The sequence below is a fragment of the Balaenoptera borealis genome, assembly GCF_965194805.1.
Source record: "Balaenoptera borealis genome assembly, chromosome: 17".
NCBI lineage: Eukaryota > Metazoa > Chordata > Mammalia > Artiodactyla > Balaenopteridae > Balaenoptera > Balaenoptera borealis.
Window position 1 is genome coordinate 37273072 of NC_138876.1, and position 26490 is coordinate 37299561.

Consider the following 26490-nt stretch of genomic DNA (forward strand, 5'->3'; position numbering starts at 1 on the left):
TCCCCTCCTGGCCAGTTTTTCCGAGACGGATTTTCGGACTCACGACGCCGCCCAGGGCGGCTCTGACTTTCGCAGGGCAAGGGAGAGACACTAGTTCTGACCCCCGCTCAGGGTGTTCGCGGCGGTCCGGTGATCAGCTCAGATTCCAGCAGATTCCAAGGCCTCGGATGTTGTCCCTGCGGGAGAGGCAAGAGAGGTTTCTCAGGGACCCCATTTGGAAAGACTCTCCCACTGCCCACGACTTACCCCTCATCTCACCCAGCTTCTGAAGCCCTATCGGGAATGGATCCCTGGGCGGGCTGTGCTCTCCTTAGGCCTGAGAGCGGGAAGATGCGCGTCGCGAGGCGCGCGAACAGCGCGGGAGCCTTCCCGGGTCTGGGGGCCTGAGGACCACCCGCCGCCTCCAGCCGTCCCATCCCCGGCCCAGCCACCTCCGGGGTCGGGCTGGGCGAGACAGCCTCAGGGGCCCGAGGCCAGCCGAGCCTCTCGGGCTCTTCCCCAGGGGCAGGGGGGGGGAGGGGGAGGGGGGGGAGGAGGGCCCGTGGAGCCCAGAGGCGCCCTCCTGGTGCCCGCGCCCCTCGCTCAGCTTCGTTCCGCCGGAGGCCTCGGCGGGCGCCCTTCCAGCCACCAGCTCGCGCTGCACCGAGTCACCGGGAAAGAGGAGCTACCTGTGGAGGCTGAAGACCGGGTCGGAGGGTTAGCTACGTGGCCAAAGCCAAGATGGGGGCAGCCCGTGCCGTGAGCCCGGGTCCCGTCCGAGTTTGGCTTTCCCGGGGGAGGTGGTCGGCCGCCGCCGCAGCAAGGCCCACACGAGGCCGCCCGGCGGTCCGTCAGCCCCTCGCGAGCAGGAGAACCGCCCTGCGCCTTCACCCGCCCGGAGTCCCGAGAGGTCTCGGGGCGGCAGGCGGCAGCAGCGGCGGGCGGGCTCCGGCACGTGCTGGGCGAGGGCTCCCAGGGTGCGCGGGGGCACGACTCGCTTTCGCCTTCCGTGCCCCAGGGAAGCAGATCTACCGCTGTTGGCCTCGCCAGAGAGAGCCAGGTCTCTCCCTCTGCTCCCGCGTCAAAGGACAGCTTCCAGCTCACGGTGCGCTTCGAACGGAGCCCACTGGTGTCCATGACTAGGAAGACCGGGTTTACAAGAGGTGTCCGCTGCCGAGGACAAGACCCAGGCGCCTCTCAGGAGGAGAGCCCTGCGGATGCTGCCACCTAGGCAGCGTGGGACTGGCCCAGCCCTCGCGCTGCGCCCAGAGCATCCTCAGAAAAGACTGCAAACCTATTTTTATTTGGTTTTCACTTAAAACAAAACAAAAGAAAACAAAACAAAACAAACTACTTGGGAACTCTTAACCATTGGGAAAATTCTAACGAAAATCTTGATTTCCAGTGAGCTCCCTTTCCTACGCGGCAGTGAGCTGGCTGGAGCCGAACAGCTCTGCTCTCTGTTGTCTGCGGTGTGTTTTTAAAATGCCGGGCCTTGGATTGCCTTGGAGTTTCCATTTCTAGATGCAGCTGTCATTTCTCTGGGACTGTGGAATCGGTCCAGAGTTACCGTTGTCAGGTGTGGTCCGGCAGCTTCAGCAACTTCTGGAACCTGTTAGAGATGCAGATTCTCTGGCCCCATCTACTGGGTCAGACACTCTAGGAGTGGGGCCCGGCGATCTGCGTTTGAACAAGCCCTCCAGGTGATTCGGATGCACGCTAAAAGGGACCAAACAGGAGCAACGCACCCCATTTTAAAGTTTCTGACCGCGACTGCCTTCTTCGCCCAGGTTGATGTTATTCTTTTCCTGTTTTCATCACATGCTAGGGACTCTGTGTCTACTGAATACACTTCCACACACACCTTGACATACACTGCCCGCACCTTACCTGCCCTCCCTGCACTGAGTCAGAGTGCTCGGTGCCCGGGGTGTGGGAGTGTCACAGTCGGTGGGCGGGAACGTGTTTGGACCCGGGCTCAAAGTCTCTGAGCCCTTGGATTTCCCTGAGGCTGCATAGGGAGATCTTCGGACAGCTGAAACTGACACGCACGTTTGCTCACGGCCTCTGCTGCGCGCTGGCTCCCATCTTGCATCCAGCTGTCCAGAACTGACCAGGTTCCCAAGGTCAGGTGTACCCGGACGTTAACGTCGTGATCCTCAACCTGCGGATTTGTCACGTTAGGATTGGGTCAAATCCCCTTCACTGTCACTTGGTTGTACAAAATCTGTTGTTCCCCCTCACAGAGTGAAAACTCCGAATGAAGACTCGCACTTTCTGGTTTTCTTATACCAAATCAATCTCCCTTAAGCTTTCACTTTGCACGTTCTCTTTAGAACCTTGGCTCGAACTTCTGTCCCCAGCCAGGCAAAGAGCTGCCTCCACTGGACCATTTGCTTCCCACTGAGATTTTCTCATTGTAGGACAGTGAGAACAGTGGAAGGCGCTGCCTCTTAAGCCGTGGCGAGATGCTTAAATATCGGGACTGACTGGAAGCCTCTTGTCGTCTATTTTCAGTCAAAAGAAAAGTTTCATTTTAGTGTACCACTGCAGGGAAGCCACTGAAAATGCACGCAAACAAAAATGAATTTTCATATTACCCTAGTCATAAATTGTCTAAAAGTACTCAGCTCCACTTTGACGAAGAGTTGCCATTTTAGTATGACCTTTTCTTATGGGGATTTTCAAAATATAAAATGTATAATGGTCAGGAACATGATAATCTCTCTACAACCTGTGATCATATTTCTTAACAGGACTTTGCTTTCCAGTGCAGATGGTTTGACATAGTAACATTCAAAGCAGCCAGCACTTAAGAAATGCCAAGGCCAGTATTTGAATGCAGATACAAGTTTTAACAAAGGAAAATGTATATCCCTGTAGCTGTTTGCCTGTGAATATTCCCCAGAAGATTAATACACTATTCTTGAATCTAAGCCAAGTCATCAAACGCTCTAAAAAGTCTGTGAGGTGCCAACTCATAAGGCACATAGAATTCCTTGTCACCAAATATTTTTGAGTGTCTACTATGTACCAGGTACTAGACAACTGTGTTATTGTTTGAGACCCTGAACTTTCATCCTGACTTGGGGTGGGGCCGGGGGCAAGGAAGGTGGGATTTTAAGGTTGGTTTCCTCTGGTTTTGTTAAATTGTTAAAGTATTTGTACTTAATAGCAATCTTTAAAACATTTACTGAACTTTCTCTTACATTTTTAAGTCATTTTTACAAGTCAAGGAGAGAAAGTCAGTGTTTGAGCCAGCTCATTTATTGGAAAATGAATGCCAGCACAGGCTTAACTTTTGGCTTTCCAACTGGAAGACCTTAATATCATGACAACATTTTACAATAATGTTATTTCCATCATGCCAGGTGATAATTTAGCTGTAGAGCCTTATGATTGGTGACCATAGCTCACTCAAGCCTGTTTTCACCTCCTGACTCTGTAAGGAGCCATAGAAAGAAAAACACCCTTCTTCCTCTGGCACCCTAGCTGGAGGGAGGGGTAAAAGAAGTGGCAGACAGCTAGGTTGGCCCCATCCTCATTGTTCCCTGGGAGAACTTGGAGCAGGACCAGCTCAGATCCGGTTTGCTTCAGGGAATCCAGGTCTTACAAGAAGTGATGAGCTCTTTATCTTTGCCTCTAAGCACAAAACACAGACAGCTTCAACGGATCTGGAGACAAACCTATATGAGAAGCTGAGAGACCCCATTGTACTCTTACGCTCTGCACTGTGTCACAGTGCCTGGTTACACTGCATGTCTTAGCCACATACTCCTTTTTACGGTGCTCAACCCTTCTTCCCACGTTCTCCCCCTCTACACCCTCCCCAGCCCATGCCTGGCAAGTGGACCTGCCTCCAGGAATCAGACTGGGTGGATGCTATGATGTCAGGACACCAGGCAGCTGCGTTTCTAGCATGTTAGACCATGGCTGCCTTTTCCTTTCCCTGGGAAAGTACACAAAGTGCAAGTTGTCTCCCAGGCTGTGAGACACACATCCAAATGCCCTATGTGGTGGGCCCACCCAGGCCCAGGAGAGTGTGGAGGAGAACACGAGTGTGTCATATGGGTGTGTTCACCCATCCTGTTCCCCTCTGTCTCATCCTTGACCACATTCTCTTGACAGGACATATGACCTGGGAATGACCTGTAATATATGAGGAGCGTTGGCTTGTAGAACGCTTGCAGAGCAAGGGAGCAATGGCAGAGTGGGACTTTAGACTTGTTAATTCATTTAACATGTATTTATTGAGGATGTTTAGTATGGTTGGCCCCGTGGCAGGTGCTAGGGATACAACAATGGATAAGGAGCTATAGTCTAGTGGGGAGACAAACAAGTAAATAGGCAATTATGATATAGTATGAATTAGAAAGCCTGGATCTAATGTACCTAGTTAATAGTTTATTATCTTGGATAAGTCATGCCACTGGTTGGAGCCTCAGTTTCTGAATCTGCAAATTAAGAATATTCTGAGGGTTAAATGACATGAATGCGTATCAATGCAAAGTTATGATTTTTTCTTGCCCATCAACATAACCTCTTCAGCACAAAATTACTCTTGTCACCCCTTCAAGGATTTGGAGAGAAAACTGAGGGGAAGAAATCGGACCCAGTGTCTAGTATCTAGTTGTCAAGAGTATAAAAATTAAGTCACTGCAACAAGTATTTCTAGAGAAAAAGTCATCTGCCTTGACAGTAAGACTTTTACCAAGACTTATTTTTACTGTTGATACTAAAAAATAGGAATATTGTACTGGGCATTACATTTTTTTGGTACTCTGTTGTTTTATTTTATCACAATTAGAGAATACATGGAGTAGATCTATGATGAACAGATTTTTTAGGCTTCAAAGCTATTATTTTGGGTGTTACTCTTTAATGAAACAATGATGCAATTAATTTTGAGATGTCATTGACATCCCATGAGGTCTTACCGGGAAGGAGATTGTATCAGTCAGAATACAATTGAGCTGTGAGTATCAGAAAATCCAAAATAACATGGATTTAAACCACAGAGAGGTTATTTTATCTCTCACATAAACATAGGCAAACCAGAGTCAATATGGTGTCTAGCTCCTTGATTATCAGGTACTTGGGCTCCTTCTGTCTTATTGTTCCACAAACTTCAAGAAATGACTTTCACCTTACAGTCCAAGACGGCTGCATTCCAGCCAGCAGCGAGGGAGACACGCCCCCACTCTTTAAGGAGATTCCAGAGAACCAGAACGTAGTCACACAGCCATAACCAGCTGCAAGGGAAGTTGGGAAAAGTAGTCTTTACTCTGGGTGGCTGTATGCCTAGCTAAAGTCCAGGCTTCTATTACTAAAAAGAAGGAGAGGATGGATATTGGGGGGATGACCAAGAGTCTCTGCCACAGGATGTCTTGATCTGATGCTTGATCCTTTATATATGTAATCTTACATGTGTTGGCACCGTCATCACTGTCACTGGTTCTGGATAACATTCCCTGTCCCCTCTGCCGCTTTCATGGTTTTAAGCACCATACGCAGTGGCAGGATTATGCTTTGGAACCCCTCAGCGTATTGCCACCACTTACTTACTCTCGGTTGTGGCTGCTGGTCTGTGACTTTCTGCTTAGAGTGGGGAGGTGTGAACAAAGGTGGGTGAGGTTGGGAGACAAGTGGTGTTGGGAGCCTGCCTGGGGACCATCGTGGGGAATACCACTGGTACCACATGGCAGCATTCCCCTTGTGGGATGGGCCCTGGGTGTCAGGCAGGCCACGTGAGTGGGAGTTCTGCAGGAGTACTTCATTTTTTTCCCTTGGCACATGGGATGAGAAATGAGACAGAACACACTAGAGGAAAAGTGGAAGCCCTGGCTTCCTCCTAGCCCTGTCACCATATAAAGCAGGCGTGGGGGGCAACTGTAGAAGTTAGGGTCTGCCTTTTTACAGCCCTGGCAGCCTGAGGCTGCAGCAAAAAAGTGCAGCTCAGGTTGCCCTGAGGGGCAGAATCAAAACTACAAGCAGACTCTCACATAGCAGAGAAGGCCCTGCTCAGCTAGAGCCCAAGGACAATATCCAAAGATAAGTGTGGAGAGACTTAATTACCATTTAAAGTTGTCCTGGCCTGACCTCTCAGCCTGGTTAACTTTGCTTCTGGGCCTTATCCTCTGTTAATACAGGCTCTACTCACCCCTCCAAGCCTAGGAGGATACTTAGCAACAAACATGACTTTCTAGGTATAGAGGGAGGTGGGTGGGAAGGGCCTGTGTATCTCCAGTCTCACTTGGGGTCCTCCTTCAGGCTGCTGCTTGGCTATGGGCAAATCTGAGCATGGAGGTTACATGCACGGCATTAATGCCAATGTGTGGGGAGGAGGATTCTTTCCCTGCAGAAACATCTGGAGTGACACTGAGGACATACTTATACACATTTACACGAGCCCTGGGGGATTCCCATGCCTGAGAGAACTGGCTAGATAGTTCCTATTACACATTTATTTCCTTGAAGGAGGTATTTTATATTCTACCCTGTAATTCGATTCCTTTGGCTCCCAACCCTGCTAAAAAGGAAAAGAACATACAGTCCAAACAATTTTTAAAACCAAGTTTTTTTTCCTCCAAATAGTAAATGTGCATAATTCGTGCAGCTTTTATACACATCTGTAAGCTATGAATTGTTTATACCAGCTCTTACAATATTTTAAAAATAAAGTATAATGTTTTTCAGTCTGTATACAATAGCTTTTTCTTTTATCAACCCCCCACATACAAATGTATTTCCCCCCTTTAGGGTGTAACTACGTGTCTAAATAGTAATGTATACAATTGATATATAGGAAGGACATGCATGTTTTACAGCAAACATACCAAAAGGATGTATGATACTCATGCTGATTTCTTAAAATACAGTAACTAATAAACTGCAGAGTTAGAAAAGGCCACCTAAGTTGGTTTGACCCTATTCTATGTACACGGGTTAAAGGATTTAGGATCACGGAATGAGAAAGTATTCTAGAGACAACATAATTCAGTGCTGTCGTTTTACCTGTGTGGTCACAGAGGCTCAGGAGGAAAGTAATTTTCTCAAGCTGCTGACTTTTGCACAGCCCAGAGCTGGGACTACTGATTTCAGAAGGGGCTCTTTCTGTTATACCTCACAATCTCTAGGCTGAAGGTAGAATTTTCCTCCAGGAAAAGATGTTGATTTGATCCCAGCAGCCTGTTTTGCCATACCAAGCCTACAAGTACCAGAACTCCAGCCTCAGCCGTCCTCCAAGACTTAGCTTTTCAAAATGTGGTTGGAGGACCAGCAGCTTTGGCCTGACCTGGGGGCTAGTTAGAAATGCAGCCAGACCTACTGAATGAGAATCTGCATTTTAACAAGCTCCCCAGGTAATTTGCCTGTAGATTAAATTTAGGAAGAACTGCTCCAGGCCTGTGTCTCCACTGCCACATTGTTTCCTTAGAGACACATTTAATCATTTTCCTCCAATGCATTAAGAACCCTGGTCATATACTAGACTTTCTTTATAGGTGGATCTGGGAATCGAGATATTTAAAGCTGTCGCCTGGTGACTGGCCTTCATGGGTCCTTAAATTGGCTGTTTGAGAAAAAGTGATCTCAAATGTTCTGTTGGAATAACTTAGAATAGGTAAACCTTGGAAACCAGCAAGCATTTCTCCCTGCTACCTTGTTTTTCTCAGAAAAACTCAAAAGCCAAATCACAAAAGCTGTTTTTCTATTGACTATATTTTCTCTCTTATTTCTTTCCCTTTCATTGGCTTCTCACTTGCTCCCAATTTGGGAAGATAAACTCTGAGTCTCAAACGTCCTCTTCCACTTCCCCCTGTTAATCAGGAGCTAAGTATCCCGGAGGCCTATTTAGACCATTCTGAGATCCACTCATCAGATTGATCTGGCTGCCTTATCTGATATTCCAATGATCACCAGAATTGATTTGACTAATGTGGTTTGCTAAATGCAAGTCTCCACCTATGTCTTCATCCCTGAAGTTGTGATTTGGTCCCAGGGAACAACATTCCCAGAGTAAGTCAAGGCTAAGTCAGTTAATGAGCTACATTTTTCAGAGTAAAAGAAAGCACTTAACCATGGTTCCCAGCTCTGAATTTGTGGTGATTCCAGGAGAGGGGATCGCTGTATATACTAGAGTGTAATCTAGTTCAGTGTTATTGTTTTTGTTCTGAAGGATTCCTCTCATACGGGGCAATGATTTAGGGCGGGGCCAGTCAACAAAGTTTTTTTATACTTATAAAAGGCTTTTTACCAAAATCCACTGCCTCTCCTGGCTGTTCACTGTTACCTCATGACAAGTGATGTTATCTGCTGAGTATCTGGGCTTACCACTGACCATAGCTGAGGCCTGGGCATTATTTGCTCAGATGATTTACTCCTTTTTTTTTTTTTTAAGTTAAATATGTGCAAGATGGATCAGGCTGGGGCAGGCTGGGGGTGAGGATGATTATTCCACCAAGGACCATGTGGACTTTTTCAGCACTGTACTACTTCCATAAGGTAGACTTTATGAGCTGTATGCTTGCATTTTTGTTTTCTGACTTATTGTTCTCTATCCTACAATTGTTCTATTAATTTGATAGTATATGGTTTCAGCCAAACATTTGTTCCAAATTCTGCCAGATTAAGGGGAAGTTTCCAGACAAAACCCTTCCCAGGAACCCTCCTAAGTAAGCAGAACTTTATCCACCCAGCCCCTGCACTGTCTCCTAAAGGGCCTTCAGAAGCTGAACGGGGTCCCTCGGTGGACCCCAGCTCAGCTCATTTTAAGATATGTCTCTCTGTGACCAGGCACATCCATGGGCAATTGTGCGACCAGCTCAGGGGCAGAAACACAGGTCAGAGAGAAGCAGCTGATTAGGAACCAGATCTGAGTGCTGGGAAATGAGTACAAAACTTGTGGCGTCAACTCCGTCTCTCGTGGGCTGAGCGTTTTCCTTCAGGCGCTGTGTAGGCCGATTCACCCCGTAAAGGCATTCACATTCCCCTCTAGTAGTCTGCTTTTGTAATGCCCTGGGGATTTGCATGAGTATAGAGGTCACTGTCTCTGACAATTAAGCTTAAAAGTTAATTCCCAAGATAAATAGAGCAAATTGACACCACTTTGGTTATAATTTTTCTTGCTTTCATACTCTAAAAGACAACTGTGAACCAGCTGCCAGACTCGGTTCCTGGAAATTCAAGAAACATAGGCATTGTATTTTCTACCTTTCTAAATGAGGCAATTTAGGGCCGTCAGAAACAACAAAATCCATGTAAAAGTCTTAATTTTACAATGTTGCTTGCATTTCTGAGAGGACAGAGAACCTTTGTTTCTATTTTTTTTAAAAAAATTATATAAGTAGTGGTTTCTTTCTAAACTGGGACGATACAGGGTTGTAATCTTTTTAATTCAGACCTTGCAGCAGGAAAGCTGGGCTTACTTGTGAGCGGTATTATGCAGTAACACACTCTGCATGGAACAGGGAAAGTAAATAACTGAACACATACTTTATAATTACACGTGGAGGGAATTCAAAGCTGCAGTGGGGAGGAGAGTTTGGGGCCTGGGGCGGCAGCTGCAATTTCTGACTTCTCCCCCATACGCTGAAAGCATGGGAGGGATCTAGAGGTCAGAAACCCCAGTAGTGAGGGGAGCTGAAGTGCACTGAACAGAAAATGAAGGTTCTGTCTCTCTGGGCCTCAGCTAGCAGGAAAATAATTAGGATTTATAGAATAAAACGTGTGCCTACTCAGGGGCTTGGGACACCGCAAGATTTTAATAACTTTCCTGAGGAAAACAATTCCATTGTCAAATAAACCTGAGAAAGGTGTATACAAGATTCCCTACTGGACAATCAAAAGTCATGTTAGCACTGAGAGGTCCTACAGGAGGGACATCTGTTTAACCCCGCCTTCCCATCCCTATTTGATTTCTAAAGTTCCTTTCGGCTACAACGTTCTACAGTTTCTTGCTGACCAAGCACTTTCTGATTTCCAAACTAGTTCATTTGATGACAGGGAAAAAGGTGATAATTAACTCAGATGTTAAAGATTGGATTATACCACGCTCAAAAAGTAGAGGGATTTAATTTTTCTCATTGTCAATGTAAACTGAGACGCTGTCATAATTTAATTGTGGTAGCCTGATCTTTTAATTGCCACAGTTACTCATCAGCTGTGTGACCTGAGCATTCACTTAACCTCGGTTTCTCCAGTTTTGATCTTTGAATTAAAAATCTTTCCAGCTCTGGGGCTTCCCTGGTGGCTCAGTGGTTGGGAGTCTGTCTGCCAATGCAGGGGACACGGGTTCGAGCCCTGGTCTGGGAAGATCCCACATGCCACGGCACGACTAGGCCCGTGAGCCACAATTGCTGAGCCTGCGCGTCTGGAGCCTGTGCTCCGCAACGAGAGAGGCCGCGATGGTGAGAGGCCCGCGCACCGCGATGAAGAGTGGCCCCCACTTGCCGCAACAGGAGAAAGCCCTCGCGCAGAAACGAAGACCCAACACAGCCATAAATAAATAAAAAACAAAAAAAAACAAAAAAAAACCAAATACTGCTGGTTAGAAAACGAAAACCTGCAGGAAAGAAGTGTGGACTTCTTGAAAAAATAAAAAATAAAAAAATAAAATAAAAAAATCTTTCCAGCTCTAAAACTTGTCCATGTGTGGGAGTATTGATTAGAGACTTTCAATAGTTCATCCAGCTGTTAAACCCTTCCCGACTCACTCTACCACATAATCTGTTCGTTAGAAAAGTAATACCAGATACTGAAGTTGTTGGAAAACCAAAGATTAATGAGCACTTACTATGTGCCCAGACGCTGTTGTAAGAGTTTCACTTGTATTAGCCCCAAAGCCAAACCACACCAAGGCCCACTTCTCTGTAAGCCCAGGAACCTAGAAAGGACACATTTAACTAGTCAAAGGTGGAACAAGTATAAAACATACTAGCTATTCCTGAGGGACCAACCAACCAATCACCCAATCCCCCAACCTTTTAAAAGGGGGCATGTAAGTGTATTGCAAAGCACAAGCATTGCAATTATCTCGCTTTTTATAGTTTCACAGGTGTGGCCTTTATGTGTTCAACCAGCTTTCTACAGGTTATTTGCAGTGTGCTATAAACCCAGGCATTGATAAGGCAGATCAAACATTTTCTCCTCATGAGGTGATAGCCCCGTATTGCTTTAACTTTAGACCTCTCTCCAGGGGCCAGTGGACTATATCTGGGGAGGGATAGTCAGTATGTCTATAGACCATCACTGAGGCAGGGCACACAACTGGAGCCACGGAATGCCATAGCAATTGTACAAATGTCATAGGATGCCAACGTGTTTTTAACATCCTGACTCATCTCTTCTGCTCTCAACTTCCCCAATCCTCCCAGTGCATACGGAAGTACCCTACAGACAAGCCTGTGTTAGTCAGGACTCTTATTTGCAAAAGACAAAAACCTGACTCTAGCTTAAGCAATAAAGGGCGTTTCCTGGTCCCTGTAACTGAAAAGTCCATGGGTTGAACAGCTTCAGGCACACCTAGATCCAGGAACTCAAGCCACACGATGAGGGCCTCTTTTCAATCTCTCTCTCTTTCTCTTTTTCTCTCTCCTACTCATAATGTAAAGCCTCATTCTCCTCTACTGCAGACAACTCCCATCCTGAGGCCTGGGAAGATGGTCATTTGTATCTCCAGTTTACATAGTCCTTGTAGTTTACAATCACACTTGGAAGCAAGTGTGTCTTCCCTTGCACATCAGTAGCTTAAACTCTGGGACAAAACTGCCTAATTATATAGTCTGTCTCTGCCACCTAGAGACAGACTGTGTGATTTTAGACAAATTACTCTATACTTATCTCAGTTCCTTTATCTGTAAAGGGGAGATAACAGCATTACCTTATTGAATCGATATGAGGATTAAATGCATCTGAAGCATTTAGAGTAGTTCCTGGCACATGGTAAGTACTCAGTAAATGCCAGTATTAGGAGAAGACCTTCAATAGAAGAGATGGGTCAGCTGGTGCCATGTGCTATCTCTGGAGAAATCGGTGTGGGAAGGGGAATGAAGTGATCTGATTGGCCAGACCTGAGTCACATTCCCACCCTTGTGCACTGGGGAGGGCAGTACCCAAATCACATTGAGTCATGGAGAAGTCATTCCCAAAGTAAGGACTGTTGGGCAGACAAATGGCATATGTCTACTACAGGGCCAACATCTGGTCTAAACCTGACCAGGACATGAAAGAAACAGGCAGCCTCAGCCCTGCCTTCCAGTGTGATTTGGAATGAAGTTGAATTATCAGCAGGAGCTCACATTCAGAGGCTGAGCCCGGGCCTTAATGTAGCCCCAAAGTGGAAGTGTCATCACCCTTACTCCCTCAGAACTGGTCCTATCTAGATGTCCTGATTCCAGCTCGATAGCTGCTTGGTTACCCAGCCTCGAAATTCTGGTTCTGTATATACCTGGGACACACTGTGAACTTCATTTTGCTTGGCCATGGCCCTTAGGCAGCCTGGTCTGGATTCTGGTCCAGTGACCCCTGTAGATCACCCACACTACTACCCACGGCTGCTGCCTGGATCCTCTCGGCACCTTGCCTTACCTACTGCTTTGATCGATACTCGTTCACGTGGGAATGTAATTTATTAGCCAGCTACAGAACTGGTACTGACCACACCTCAGCTTGCTGCATCCTGAGACATTGTGCCTTAGATATCCTGGGGTCAGTTTCCTCATGGTTTCACCTCTGTCCTCGAACTTCTTCCTGTGTTGCCCCAAATCCCAACATGTGTTGACCCCATTTTAACAAGATCAGGCTACACCTTACTTCTCAACGACCTTGCTCTTACAACTGAATTCACAATGCTGTTTCTTCGCTGCTGGTCATTCCTTCAGGGCTCTGGCTCTTATTCAAAACCTCTTCTCATGTCCCCATCCATATTACTGGGTAACATAATTTAAAAATTTTTCTCTTGAAAAGAGCATTATTTTTAGTGTCTTAGCCTAGGGCACTAATATAGAGGCAACATGAGGTGTGATAAACTTGAGTCTCCATAAATGACATCTTGGGTAGGGTGGAAAGTTCCAGATTCACTATAGATGCATTAGCAGACAACTAGTTCCGTAGCTGGCTGATATATTACATTTCCATGTCAGTGAGTAGGTATTTATCTTACAATTAATGATTCCCCAAATATAAGAACTTCTAAAGAGCAGATAAATGCAGCTGCAAATGTGATCTCGGAATAAATATCAAGAAAGGAAACACAAGCAGCCTGCAGAGTTCCAGCTGCTCTTCCCCCAGTGCTTATCAGCGTTCTTATGGTTAGGCACATTTTGAAGTTGGAAGGCACATTTCCAACAGCTCTTGCCCTTATACATGGTTCTTGAAATCTTACAGACGTTCTGGTTCCTATCAAAATAGTAGTCACCATCACCAAAATTATTCATTTCCTCCTCATCTTCTGTTCTCCCTCTGGCCCCTCTTTGGCATCTGCGTCCTCCATCCTGATGCTCAAGATGACAAATCCTAATTATGGGGAGTCTGTGACACTACATACTTCAATACAAGCTGCGTGGAGCCAAAGTTAGCCTGTGATTTATGTGATCATTCTATTCACTGGGGCAAGCAAGGCTTTCTTAATCCCATACCTTTAATCCTCGCCTCCTCCAGGCCAGTCACATTTCCATCTTATTGTTGCAGCTGCAGTGAGTTTCTTGAAACGAAACTGCAGTTTTCCAGGGATGGTAATTCCATCTTCCTGAGCTGATTCAAAGATTAAACAGAGTGCTTTAGAGACTGCATTCTCAGCAAGCAGCAAGGGCAATCAAAAAGTGGTGTTTGGGCCAACAACAATACAAATTTCATATGGAAAGGGGAACTGAAAAAAAAATCCTTAAAATTAGAGGCATTTGAATGAGTTTAGATTCTTGACATTGAATGCTATGGGGGCTGCCTTCTATAGCGTAAATTGCTAAGGATTTTATATCGCTATTTCCTCGAAACCTGCGTCCCTCAGATAAATGAATGAGTGAAGCATACAGAACAGTTCTGCTGCCAATCTGCTCAATGATCTCGAAAGAGCCCATGAATTTTTTGCAGAATATTCGTGTATTGCTCTTTAAATTTTCAAAAAGTGTCTTTTTATGCCTTGTGATACTGCAGGTCTGGATGTTTTATTTTGTAGTTTTTAACTGAAAGATAAATGACTACTAACCTTAAGCCTGCCAGAAAAAATTAGGATTATTGAGCCAAAAGGTGGATTAAAAACTTTGTCTTAGAGATTGTCAGGAGAGCTATGGCAGCCTGGTGCATAGGGAGAGATGGCAATCAGGATCTGATGGATGGTGCTCTTTGAAGAGAACCCACTCTGTCCAGCCAGTCTGACCTTCTTGTGGCTACCCTGGAGAAGGTTTGGAAACTTTGGAAGCTTTGGCAACATGATTCTCATTGCAGGACAACCTACCAGTGGACTCTAGCTTTGAATAATTGGTACGAGTAGTTTCTCTCCTGGTCTCTTCCCTTGTCCCTCTCCACTGTATCAAAACTGGAGCATTTTGTCCTCTTCCTTCTGATTGGCATCACACTGTGTCACCCACCAGCAACAATCATGAGGCATTTTGTGGCCATAGGGTCCAGCCGTTGGAGGAAACTGTCCCAGATTCTACTCTCCTATGGGAAAAGAAAGCTGGGTTCACCCCCATTCCCCTGAACTCTCGCAGCCTCTCACTACACCTACTGCTTTCTACAGACCTCACTTCTAATGCTGACTTTCCCTCTTTTTAGTCATTTGACCCTGAGCCAGTAAATTAAACTCTTTGTTCCTCTTTTCTGGCTTTTACAAGGACGGTTGCCTACATAGTATGATTTAAAGTTCTCATTCCCAAATATAAACCTTACCTCCATACCTGAAATTCAGTCTATAATGATTCATTCCTTTGTCTATCTCCACCCCCTGCCCCCTTTTTTAAAAAGAAGAATCCTGGGAAGGAATCCATTGGTTCCTGAATAGGTTGATGAAAGATGAAAATAGTGGCTTCATGAGCCACCTGGGCTTTTGGAAGGGGAGAAAAGTATACATAAAAGAAGCAAGGATCCCCAAGAAATAAACTGTACTAACTTCACAACTCTACCCAGGGCTGCCTGCTTACGCAACCTTGTCATTTCTTTTTCCTGTGTACATAAAGTCTTTTTTTTAAAAAATAAATTTATTTATTTGTTTTTATTTTTGGCTGTGTTGGGTCTTCGCTGTTGCTCATGAGCTTTCTCTAGCTGAGGCAAGCGGGGGCTACTCTTCGTTGCGGTGCGCGGGCTTCTCATTGTCATGGCTCCTCTTGTTGTGGAGCACGGGCTCTAGAGCGCAGGCTCAGTAGTTGTGGCACACGGGCTTAGTTGCTTCACGGCATGTGGGATCTTCCCGGGCCAGGGATCGAACCCATGTCCCCTGCATTGGCAGGTGGATTCTTAACCACTGTGCCACCAGGGAAGCCCCATAAATTCTTTATATAACTAGATAGGGTAAGCAGAAATTCAATTTAGCAGAGAAACAGAAGCAGATAATGTTTGTTTATTGACAATGGAAGCAATCAGCCTTTGTTCACAAACAGACAAGGGTTCTCCCTGCTGTCCAGACTGCAGTCTGAGGAGGCAAGAGGTGCGAGGCCTGCCAAGCGAGGGGAGCACTCCCCTCAGAGTCTTCAGGGGCAACAAGAGCATCCTTGTCTTCACGCTTCCCTGCTTTCTTGACATGAGTTCTCTGGGCCCTCCAACCTCCATGAGCCCCATAAGAAAGCCTGACAAATCTTTCAGGGTACCATGGATGGTTTTAGTGCTAGGGTTTTTCTTTTTCCTTATATCATGAATCTAAACAACTTCCAAAAGGAAGAAAGGAAAAGGAAAAAGAACTGGCTAGCTCCACATAAAAGCATCGACACGCCTCCAGATTCTCTTCCATCACTGTCAGCGTATGCACGTGAGTTTTTGCAAAGCTGTAATCTGTGTATACACACAGTTTCATGTTCTGCTTTTTTCACTTAACTTTATTCCATATATGCATTTCCATGACTTGGCTGGTACTCCAAACTTAAAATTTTTAATGGCTATAAAGTATTCCCCTTTTTAAAAAAAGAATCCTGGGAAGGAATCCATTGGTCCCTGAATAGGTTGTTCACAGATCTGGGCTGCATGACCATTCATTCTCCTACCGTGGGACTCTAGGTAGTTTCAGCTCACGGAGAATCAACCTTTGTTTGAGGAAATGTCCCTGGGGTTTCTTGGGCCATTTTCTCAAGTAGTGCTAGGTTTCAGGCTTATTTGTTTGTTTCTATGATTTCTTCTGTCACCATTCTCATTTTGTGTTTGCATGAGGATGTTACTTCTAGATGTGGTTGCTTTAAAAAATATATTCATCTTCACAAGCTATCAGTGCATTTGTTGAAATGCAATCAAGTCCCACTCTAAAAAGCAAACAAGTGTTGCCGCCTGTTGATACAAAATTCATTATACTTGTTTCACTTGGGCCCTGCTGAAGATCAGCATGCAAGGAAGAGAAAATTTATTATAATTCCCACAAACTTAATCCCCAGACTTATTAACATAATATTTGCATTTTTTTCTGTTCTTTTTGTTATGTTAGACCTTCTTCTCGCATGGGTCATTGATTGTAAGCTAGTATAAATTTTGCTTCATTACAATTTGCATTAGATATATTTAAAACTTTTCCATTTGATCAAGGCTCCACATTTTTTTTTAATTTAAAAGTTCCAAACATCAAACATTTTGAAAACCCATGGATAGTATGTATCCTAGTGCTCTAAATGAAATGATGTCAGCAAACAGCCAGAGTTTGTCAATCCTCAGCGGAACCAATTTTCGCTAATTCAAAGATGAAAAATAGCTTCCATATTTCATAGAAAGAGTTCCACTAATAAACATAATAGAGGAACAGTTACTTTCCTTCAAACTTTAAAAACAAATGAGTATGTGTGCATTAAGAAAATAGGCAAACAGCATGCACTTTGAAAAACCATAATTTACATAAATCAAAGAGCAAGAACCAAGGTTCACAATAGTTTGTAACCAATACCTTATAAAAGACTATTCCTCTAAAATATTCAGCTAAATAATACATTCTAATCACAGCCCTCACTCAGCAACCAGCAATGCCTTGTATATAATAGAAGCTCAATAAATGATTCCTGAATCTCTTCTTATTCATTTCTTGATTTGTTAGTTCACTCATTCATTCATTCATTCAATAATTATTGAGCTCTTACTGTGTACCAGGTTCAGAACTATGTACTTGGGAATAACAAGATGAATAAAACACAGGGGCTTCCCTGGTGGCGCAGTGGTTGAGAGTCTGCCTGCCAATGCAGCGGACAGGGCTTTGAGCCCTGGTCTGGGAAGATCCCACATGCCACGGAGCAACTGGGCCCGTGGCCACAATTACTGAGCCTGCGCGTCTGGAGCCTGTGCTCCGCAACAAGAGAGGCCGCGATAGTGAGAGGCCCGCACACTGCGATGAAGAGTGGCCCCCGCTTGCCGCAACTAGAGAAAGTCCTCGCACAGAAACGAAGACCCAACACAGCCATAAATAAATAAATAAATAAAATTTAAAAAAATAAAAATAAAAATAAAACACAGTCTCTGTCCTATCTATCTAATGTGGAAATTAGAAAAGTACCAGTTATGAAGTATTTGATTGTAGGGAATAGAAAATAGACTAATTGTGGCTCAAACATTACAAATGTTTATATCATCTCACTTAACAAGAAGGCTAGAGGTAGGTGGTTCCAGGGATGATTCGGTGACTCAGTGAAGGCTAAGGACCTGGGTTATTTTTGTGTTTCTGCTCTATAAACCTTAGAAGTTGCATTTTCCTCCCCAGGCTTGTCACTATTGGTAGCAAGATGACTGTCAGAGTGTCTGGATTTTCAGTCTACATTCAGAGCAAAAAGAAGGGAGAAAAAGCAATACCAGCAAGTTCTCCAAGTTCTCTTCTTTTGTCTGACTTTTTTTTGTTTTTTAAATCAGGAAGCAAATTCTGTCCCAGAAGTACCCAGCAGACTCACACTTATGCATTATTGACTAGACCCCTAACTGCAAGGGAGACCTTCCAGCCTCTATAGTGGGAGAGAGAAAGGGAGAAGGGGGTTAGAAAGGGCTCCTGGCTACCCAGCTAAGGACGTCTCCTGCCATAGGAACCTGGTGTCATGTGAAGTGCCGCCAGGCCCTCAGAGGCTGTGGTAACTTGAAGAGTCAAAATTCAACATATCCCTTCATTCAGTAAAAATTTATTTGAGAATTTTCTCTGGGCTGGATCCCAAAGACATAGCTGTGAATAAGACAGACAAACTCCTTGAAGAATTTAAAGTCTAGAAGGAAAAAAGATGGTAAACAAATAACTGCAATAAATATGAGTTTATCATCATCAGATACTGATGACCCCATTAGCATTTAACCCCAAATCCAATCTTGCCAGGCCCCACTGATCCAGGAAGGACCTTACTGACTAGATATAGTTGGGACTCTTTTAATCTAATACAGTCACCCATCCACTCAAGCCACTGACCCATTTCAAGAGTGTATTTCAAACACAAGGATTACAATCAGGTCTTTTTGCAATTTCACAGGTATGCCCTCTGCAGGCTTTTTGCATTCAACTGGCACCTCCCAGCTGTTGACACTGTATTAGAGACCCAGGCACTGACGAGGCGGATCAGTTCTTCGAGCGAAGTTGTTGCCCTTTGCTGTTCTAACTTCAGCCTCTTGCCCTGTCTCTCCATCGACCCGAGGATGTGGGCCGGCAGTGAGCGTGGCTGCAAGCCAGCACAGGAGTACAGGGGGCTTGCTCAGTGTACACTGGTGACACTTGGACAAACTGGAGCTGGTGCAAAAATCAGAGCGCAAAGCTTCAGCCCTGGGAAACACCGTGAATGGACTTCGCCAGGCCCAAACAACGGCTGGGCCACTTGTGGCAACATAAAAGGCTGACATCCTGGCTGTGAGTAATGTGCTCTTGGCAGCTGTTAAAAGGGGCCTAAAACCCCACTGGCTCCCGGACCCAGCCGGACAGGCCAGGTGCAGGCTGACAGGAGAGCTGTGTTGATTCTAAAGGCCAGAGATGTTATTTTGAGGTTTGACTGTTTATGTCTCATTACTGCTAATTTCCATGAGTTTGCAGGCCTCGGTCTGTCAGCCCCACCTCTGGTGGAGAAATCCATCTACACATGAAGGCTATTCACTAACCCATCCCCACCCCCAAGTTTTTGTTTGGTGACAATCACTTCTGGGAATACCATCTTCGATCTTCGTGTGGGGGTTTCTCAAGAAATTTGGGTTTGTGGGCCCCTCTGCCCTGAAGTCTCTCACTGGGCATGAGCAGGGCTGGCCTGGGACACATTTAAACAACGTTTACCTTCTACCCTCCCCTTAGAGTGCTTGTGACTATTAAGACAGTGGCCTGTGCAAATACATAAAAAGTATTAGCTTCCTCTTCCACGGCTAGAAAATTCAAAGGAAAAGGATCAGATCAACAAGACAAAGAATATGCAACATGCAGGACTAAATTTGACAAGAAATATGCAGGAGATAAAGGGCTCCCCTTGCCTGGCCACTTCTGGTCCATTCCCCATGCTGCCCTTTGACCGTATGGGCCCTCATCCCACATAGTCCCTTCCTGGCCCCTGGTTGTAACTCTTCTGACAAAGACATGCTTTGGGTTTTTATTATGGAAAATTTTAAACATATATGAAGGAAATCGAATAGTATAATGAATGCTCCTGTACCCATTACATGCTGCTATTTCTAGATTATGTATACCTCTCCTCTCCCTCCCCACTCCGTTCTTATTTTTTTCACAGATTTTAAAGTAAACTTTATATACATTAAAATGCACAGCCCTTAGCTGTACAAGTTTGACAAATGGATACACCACCCATGTAACTTATACCCCATCACACTATAGAATTTCCAGGTCCCCAGGAAGTTCCCTCATGTACCTTTCCAGTCAATCCCCCCAGGCAACAATTGTTCTGATATTTTTTCTTAAACCTCAGCGTTGTTGGTTTTTTTTGGCCTGTTTTAGAACTGACAAAGATTTTTCTGATCTGTGTCCTATCTCTGACCTCTACTCTCAGTTTCCTAAGACAGGAGCCAGCTTATCTGCTGAGACAATACACCTCTATCTACTGGTAGGTGCCAATGGATGGATATGTTGAGGCTCTCAAGTCTAGTCATTTCACAGAGGTCTTTGTTGATATAGGTATTATACCCAAAGGGTCCTTCTTCCAAGGTGAGGGCCTGTGGCCAGCTGGGTTGGAGGAGACCACTCTTATCCCCTCGGGTGTGTTGTGTGTGAAGCTAACCAGGGAGGGATACAGGATTTGTACACTGATACAGAGGCGCATCTTTCTTGAGAGGTCTTTGCTTATGAACATTCTCTACTTCCTCCCATCATCACCAGGGCTTATTCTCGCTGTTGTGGGCCCATCTGCCTGAGCCAAGCTCCCCTGACCCTTTCTTCTGCTTGGCTGTAACACTGCTATTCCCTCTTACTCTGAGATGGGTCCTGACATGGCTGACAGGCACCAGGCCCCCTCCTCATTTTCCAGTTGTAACCGAGGGATGGGTTTGAACATTGGAGAATGCCACCAACACAAAATTTAGATTTTTTTTTTCTACAGTTGATATTCAGTTGTTTTCTCTGAGGTAAGATAGCTATGCTTTAATGACGTTCCTGGTCTGATAGTGAAACTGTGCCTCAGCTGAGCATCTGTTCTGTGCCAGGCTCTCAATCAGCTTCTAAGATAAGTTATCAGTAAAACGGTACCCCAAATAGCTGGCTTCTGTAAGTCGCTCAGTAGGGCTTTGGCCCTTCAGGTGAACTAGGGCTTGCTTCACTGGGGAGAATTGATAACATTGCTATCATTATAACTATAATATGTTGAGCACCCACTGTGGCCAGGTGCTTTATATACTTTATCTCTACTAGTGCTTTTAAAGGCATGCATTTTAGTCTTTAGAGGAAAAGAAGGGAACACCATTTATGGTATTTAAATGTTATACCTGGCACCTCAGCCTATGATCTAAGTACTGTTATTATCCTCTCTTTACAGATGGTGAGACAGAAGATTAAATGAGTTAATACAGTAAGGTCCTTAGAACAGAGCCTGACCCATATAAAGCACTATATAAACATTTCTTATATTATTACCAGGTAACTAACTCACTCAAGTTTGCATAGCTAGTAAGGAGCAAAGAAGGGGGCTTGAATAGGTGGTCTTTCCTCTATCCCACTACTCCAGGGATGGTTTCTGAGGCCTTGGACCCAGAAGATATGGTACTAAACTTGAGCTCAGTTCCTGGTATTTGGCCAGGGGCTGGTGGGATCTGGGGTCTACAGTGGGATAGGAGAGGTTTCTGTCAAGATGGATGAGGAGGCTGCCTCTGGATTCTGCTCCCTGGGAAGAAATTTGCATGCTGTCCTCTTAAAAAAGGCTTTGTTGGTACATCTGCCAGGTGCTCAGGGTCCTGGTCAATTAGATGGTTGTTGATCACAGATGTATCCAAGGCATTACCCACAGGAAATCCAATTAATATAAATATTTATTAAGTGCCTTTTTTGTGCCAAGGCAATTAAATAGGTTCTCAGAAACGTGTGCATTTTGGCAGGTCTCTGAAATAATCTTTACCATGACCTCGATGCCCTGGCTTCCATCTATTTTCTGACTTCATCTTTTGTTCGTCTCTGGTTTGCTCACTGTGTTCCAGCTACACTGGCCATCTTCGTATTCCACTGACACAGCAAGCTTATGTCCATCTCAGGACCTGTGCAGATGCTCTTCTCAGCCTGGAAAGCTCCTCTCCCAGATCTGCTTGTGGCTGGCTCCTTCCTTTCGCTCAGGTCTCAGCTCCAGAATCCCCATCCTGAGAGGCCTAACTAACGTAGAGCCACTCCCATCTCCCTCTGCTTTTTTTTTTTTTTTAAATTACATTGCTCTGTTTATTTCCCACCTAGTACTCATCCCAAACTGAAATTACTTAACAATTACTTAGGAAGCTGGCCGGGGGCATATTTAATGCTGAATCCTCGGTGCCTGGAACAGTGATCTAAGTTAGTATTTGTCACATGCATGCTGGTTAATAATTGTGCATTCCATTTGGATAATGCTTTACTGCCACTCATAGTCATGTGGTCCTCCCAACAACCAGAGGGGACAGGGAAGGCAATTGTACTTACATTACAGAGAGAGAAACTGAGTCTCAGTTATGGAGACTGACTCTAGACATGGTGCTTGTTCCTTATTTTCCCTTTTAAATTTTTTGCATCCTTCCCTGTATGTCCAGCTCTAGGCTGGAAGCTAAAGTTTTAACGTTTACTTTACTTGAGGGAAGCTTGCCCTCTGGAGCGTGTTTAGGCTTGTGCCACAGAAGGGAAATAAAAAGTATATTTGAAACAGCGAATGAAGACTCTGCAGAGCTTCCAGCAGGAGATGTAGAATCTGCTGCTCCTTTGTAGATCTTTGAAACAGGAAGAATTTTCTTCTACCTTTAATGGTTTCTGGAAAAGCTATCCTAAAATAGAAGGAGTAAAATGGTCCTTTAATCCTTGATTTCTGTCACTGGAAAAGGCAGTATGAGATAACACTGAGGCATTGGGAGTTGGGGAGGACTGCTCCTTGTAGAAGAACTGAATGTGTATATGTGGAAGCGGGGATGTTTTCTCTCTGAGTGGTGGGTGCCCTGTGTGACAGAATGATGAATATCTCCTACCTGGGGACATTTAAAATAAAACTCAGTTTTTAAAATTACACACACACACGCACACACATACACACACACACATACACAGTCAGTGATGATTATTATTTGCATTTCAAAAGGATTTCTCTGATGATAAAATAATTATTTTATTGATAATATCCAGATAACTTTTGAGTATTTTAGATACTGTGTCAGGCACTTTTACATAGAGTCTCTTATTCAATGCTCACAAACCTCCTTTGAGGTGGGTGTTTTATCTACACTATTCAGAGGAGAGACTAAAACTCAAAGAGAGGGTTTAAGGACCTTGCCTAAAGTTACACAGCAAGTGGCAGATTAATTGGGACCTAAATCCAATGTTCTTCTAAAAATATGGTCCTAAATAGGTAATTGTCCTACAACACACAAAATACGATTCCATTTAATGAAAGATGTATTCCCCTTCAACGTTTCAGCACTTTTTCCTTCAATCAACCACTATTTATTGCCCTGTGTCACACATCCGTCTTTCAGGCACATACTCAGCATATCAGTGTGTTTAGCTCTTACATGCCCCGGAGCGTACAGTGCTGGCTCAAACATCCTGTTTTGAGGACCCATGTTTAGAAATCTGTTCCACTTAAAGAGAGATGAGGACAGTTTGAAAGAACTAAAAACAACTTGGTACAATTAACATGTCAATAGCAGCAGCATGAAGTGCAAGGTTGAGTAATTTGGGCCTGTGTGAGCAAACAATTGAAATAATTCAAGCTCCTTGCTTTGTGAGTGGGGTGTGTGTATGTGTGTACATGCATGCACAGAAGCCTACCTTACCAGCGTATTTTTTTGAATTGGCATTAACAGAGCAATCAATCACTGACATAATTTTCCCCTTAATTTATTGGATTTCCATAGGAATACTTGGATAGAAAGAAACTGAAGAACCGTAGAATTTCAACACAGTTCCAGCCTGATGAATCCAGCTTCAGTATTTTTGAGCTAAGGACAGAGAGACTGAATGAAACTCAAGGTTTTTCAGTAAAGAAAGGCCCCAGCTAACAGCCTATGGCTGCCAACAGCAATGACTGTGGAGGACTCTGTGCTCATTCCTGGACTTCTGTTTGCTCCTAAGCAGAGATATTCGCTTGTGGCTGATTGGAAGATTCTTTTCCTCAGGTTCAGTAGCACTGCAATGTGGAAAGGGATTTAGTTTAATGCCTGAGTGGGGCACCATGGTGCAAGAGGCTCGAACACTGAAATTCCTACGTGAATAGCTCCTTCCCCGGCATCTCTTGGGTGGCACTCAGACACAGGTGGACACCTTGTCCCAAGGAGCCTGGATGAAGGCCAGAAGTTGTGCACAGCATGTGTGGGTGTTGAATCAACATACCTGGTTATGACTCTCCAGGGACTCTTTGAAGGTTATGCAACTCCAGCTAAGAGGATGGGCTTTCCTTACTAGCTTTACACACTGGATTAACTTTTTAAAAAACAAACAACAGTTTCTCTACTCTCTTTTCAAGACGTTTTTATGTCTTTGTTTCTGGCTAAGTAGTGTTTAGGGAAGAGAGAAAGAATTCTATTAGGCATAATAATGTTTTTTCTGATTTTCACGGGCAAGACACTTAACTGGTGGAATATGAAAGAAGCATAAGGCAATTAAATATATTGTTGCATATTTTATTTATTTATTTATTTATTTTTGGCTGAGTTGGGTCTTTGTTGCTGTGCCCGGGCTTTCTCGAGTTGCGGCGAGCGGGAGCTACTCTTTGTTGCGTTGTGCGGGCTTCTCATTGCAGTGGCTTCTCTTGTTGCAGAGCACGGGCTCTAGGTGTGCAGGCTTCAGTAGTTGTGGCATGTGGGCTCAGTAGCTGTGGTGCACGGCCTTAGTTGCTCCGCGGCTCGTGGAATCTTCCCGGACCAGGGATCGAACACGTGTCCACTGCATTGGCAGGCGGATTCTTACCCACTGTGCCACCAGGGGAGTCCCTATTGTTGCATATTTTAAAAAGAAAACTCTTATTTCTTTTCAAAATACAAGAGCTACTTCTGTTTAATGACTGTCGTGGGTTTTTATTCTCTTTGTGTGTGGTTTTTTTTGCATTGACTTGACACCAAAATTTTTATTAATTTCGTTTAGGAAATAGTCAAAACTGTTTCTTAGGGTCACATAGCCTTAGTTATCTGAATGAAGTTTTTTACCATTTATTATGTTGCAGGTGGGTTGAGATTCTTCTTTTCCCCTGGTCTTGTAGTTCCATATAGAAGGCTTTCCTTAAAGTAACATTCCCGGTCTCTCTCCAGCCCTCTACCTCTGGTTTGTTTGGGCATAAGAACTGGGCTGTCATGGCTCAGCCCCTTTGGACTTCACTTTCCTCTTGGCCCAGCCGTCTGCAGAGAACACGTCCTCTGGTCTGCTCCCCACGTAGTATAGTTGCTGGGCACCACCCATCCTTGAGAGGAGAGCCTTTGCTTTTCCAGCTCTTCCTGTGACCAGGCAGGTAAGTTTAATTTGGGGGCAACATGTGAGTGAGTCCACTGTGGTCACAGATGTAAAGCCACATTCTCTAATCCAGCCTTACTAGGGATCAAGACAAGAGCTTTGATTTTCAGCTAACTCTTGTGTCCATCTCTCAGTCGGTTTTAAACTCTGGAGGGGAAAAAAGGGCTTAGTTCTCTAAAACCTCAACAGATATGATGTTATATAGGCAAATTCCCGGCTAATGTTTTTCTATAACCTATCTTTTTGGAGTAGGAGTAATTTTTTGGTCAATATTTCAAGGTTAGATAGTGCAACTATAAACTATAAGAAATATGAATCATTTAGGATTAAACTTCATTTTCAGTTTTTATTTTATTAGTTTTCATTTAAAAATACTTGCCCTTTGAACATAATTTGGAAAAGGGAAAAAAGTAGGATAAATACTCTTATAAGACCAACACTCAAAATATACCGAAACCAATGTTTTTGGTATATTTCATTTAAGAATATTTTCTGTGAGTAATATACCCTTGTAGCTGCCTTAGTCATTTTGTAAGGGAGACTGCTGATATATTATTGATCACCCCAAGGGCAGAATCTTGACTTAACAATTAGCTGTGGTCCACCTAATTTGTCTATACTTAGAGAGCTTCTTTAACTTAGAACTTCAGGATGACAATGAAGTAATTTGTTGAGATGGACCAAACCCACTCTTTTTTTTTTTTTTAAATTTTTTTTGGAGTATAGTTGATTTACAATGTTGTGTTAGTTCCAGGTGTACAGCAAAGTGAATCAGTTATACATATACATATATCCACTCTTTTTAGGATTTCTTTTCCCATATAAGCCATTAGAAAGTATTGGGTAGAGTTCCCTGTGCTATACAGTAGGTCCTTATTAGTTATTTATTTTATATATAGTAGTGTGTATATGTCAGTCCCAATCTCCCAATTTATCCCTCCACCCCCCTTACCCCTGGTAACCATAAGTTTGTTTTCTACATCTGTAACTCTATTTCTGCAAGCCCACTCTTAGTAAAGAGAATTGGAGTTTACTTACAAGATTATATGCAGCAAGCTACAAAAAATTGAAGAGTGTCATATAACTCCAGTCCCTAGTTCTTCCTCACCAAGGATGAGTCATAACTTTCTACAGCGTGTGGTCCCTCCAGCAGTCTGCAAAACTGCTGGTTGCCTGCTGCCTTGCTGTGTGTGGGCATCATCAGGAGCCTGGTGATGCTTCTGAAACAGGAAGGGGGCAGGGCACAGTCGTCAAAAGAAGGAAGAGGGGGACACAGCCAC

At 44.3% G+C, this 26490-nt stretch overlaps 1 protein-coding gene across 1 annotated transcript in view; it reads right to left on the reverse strand.

Annotated features, from left to right (window-relative positions):
- Positions 1–568: 568 nt before the first annotated feature.
- LOC309615137 (uncharacterized protein) overlaps positions 569–26490 on the reverse strand; it is a 343686-nt gene continuing 317764 nt past the window's right edge. The window contains exon 2 of the mRNA XM_082364499.1: positions 569–17608. Coding sequence (XP_082220625.1) covers positions 583–1116 — 534 coding nt within the window. The 5' untranslated portion in view covers positions 1117–17608 and the 3' untranslated portion in view covers positions 569–582. The remainder of the gene's footprint in view (positions 17609–26490) is intronic.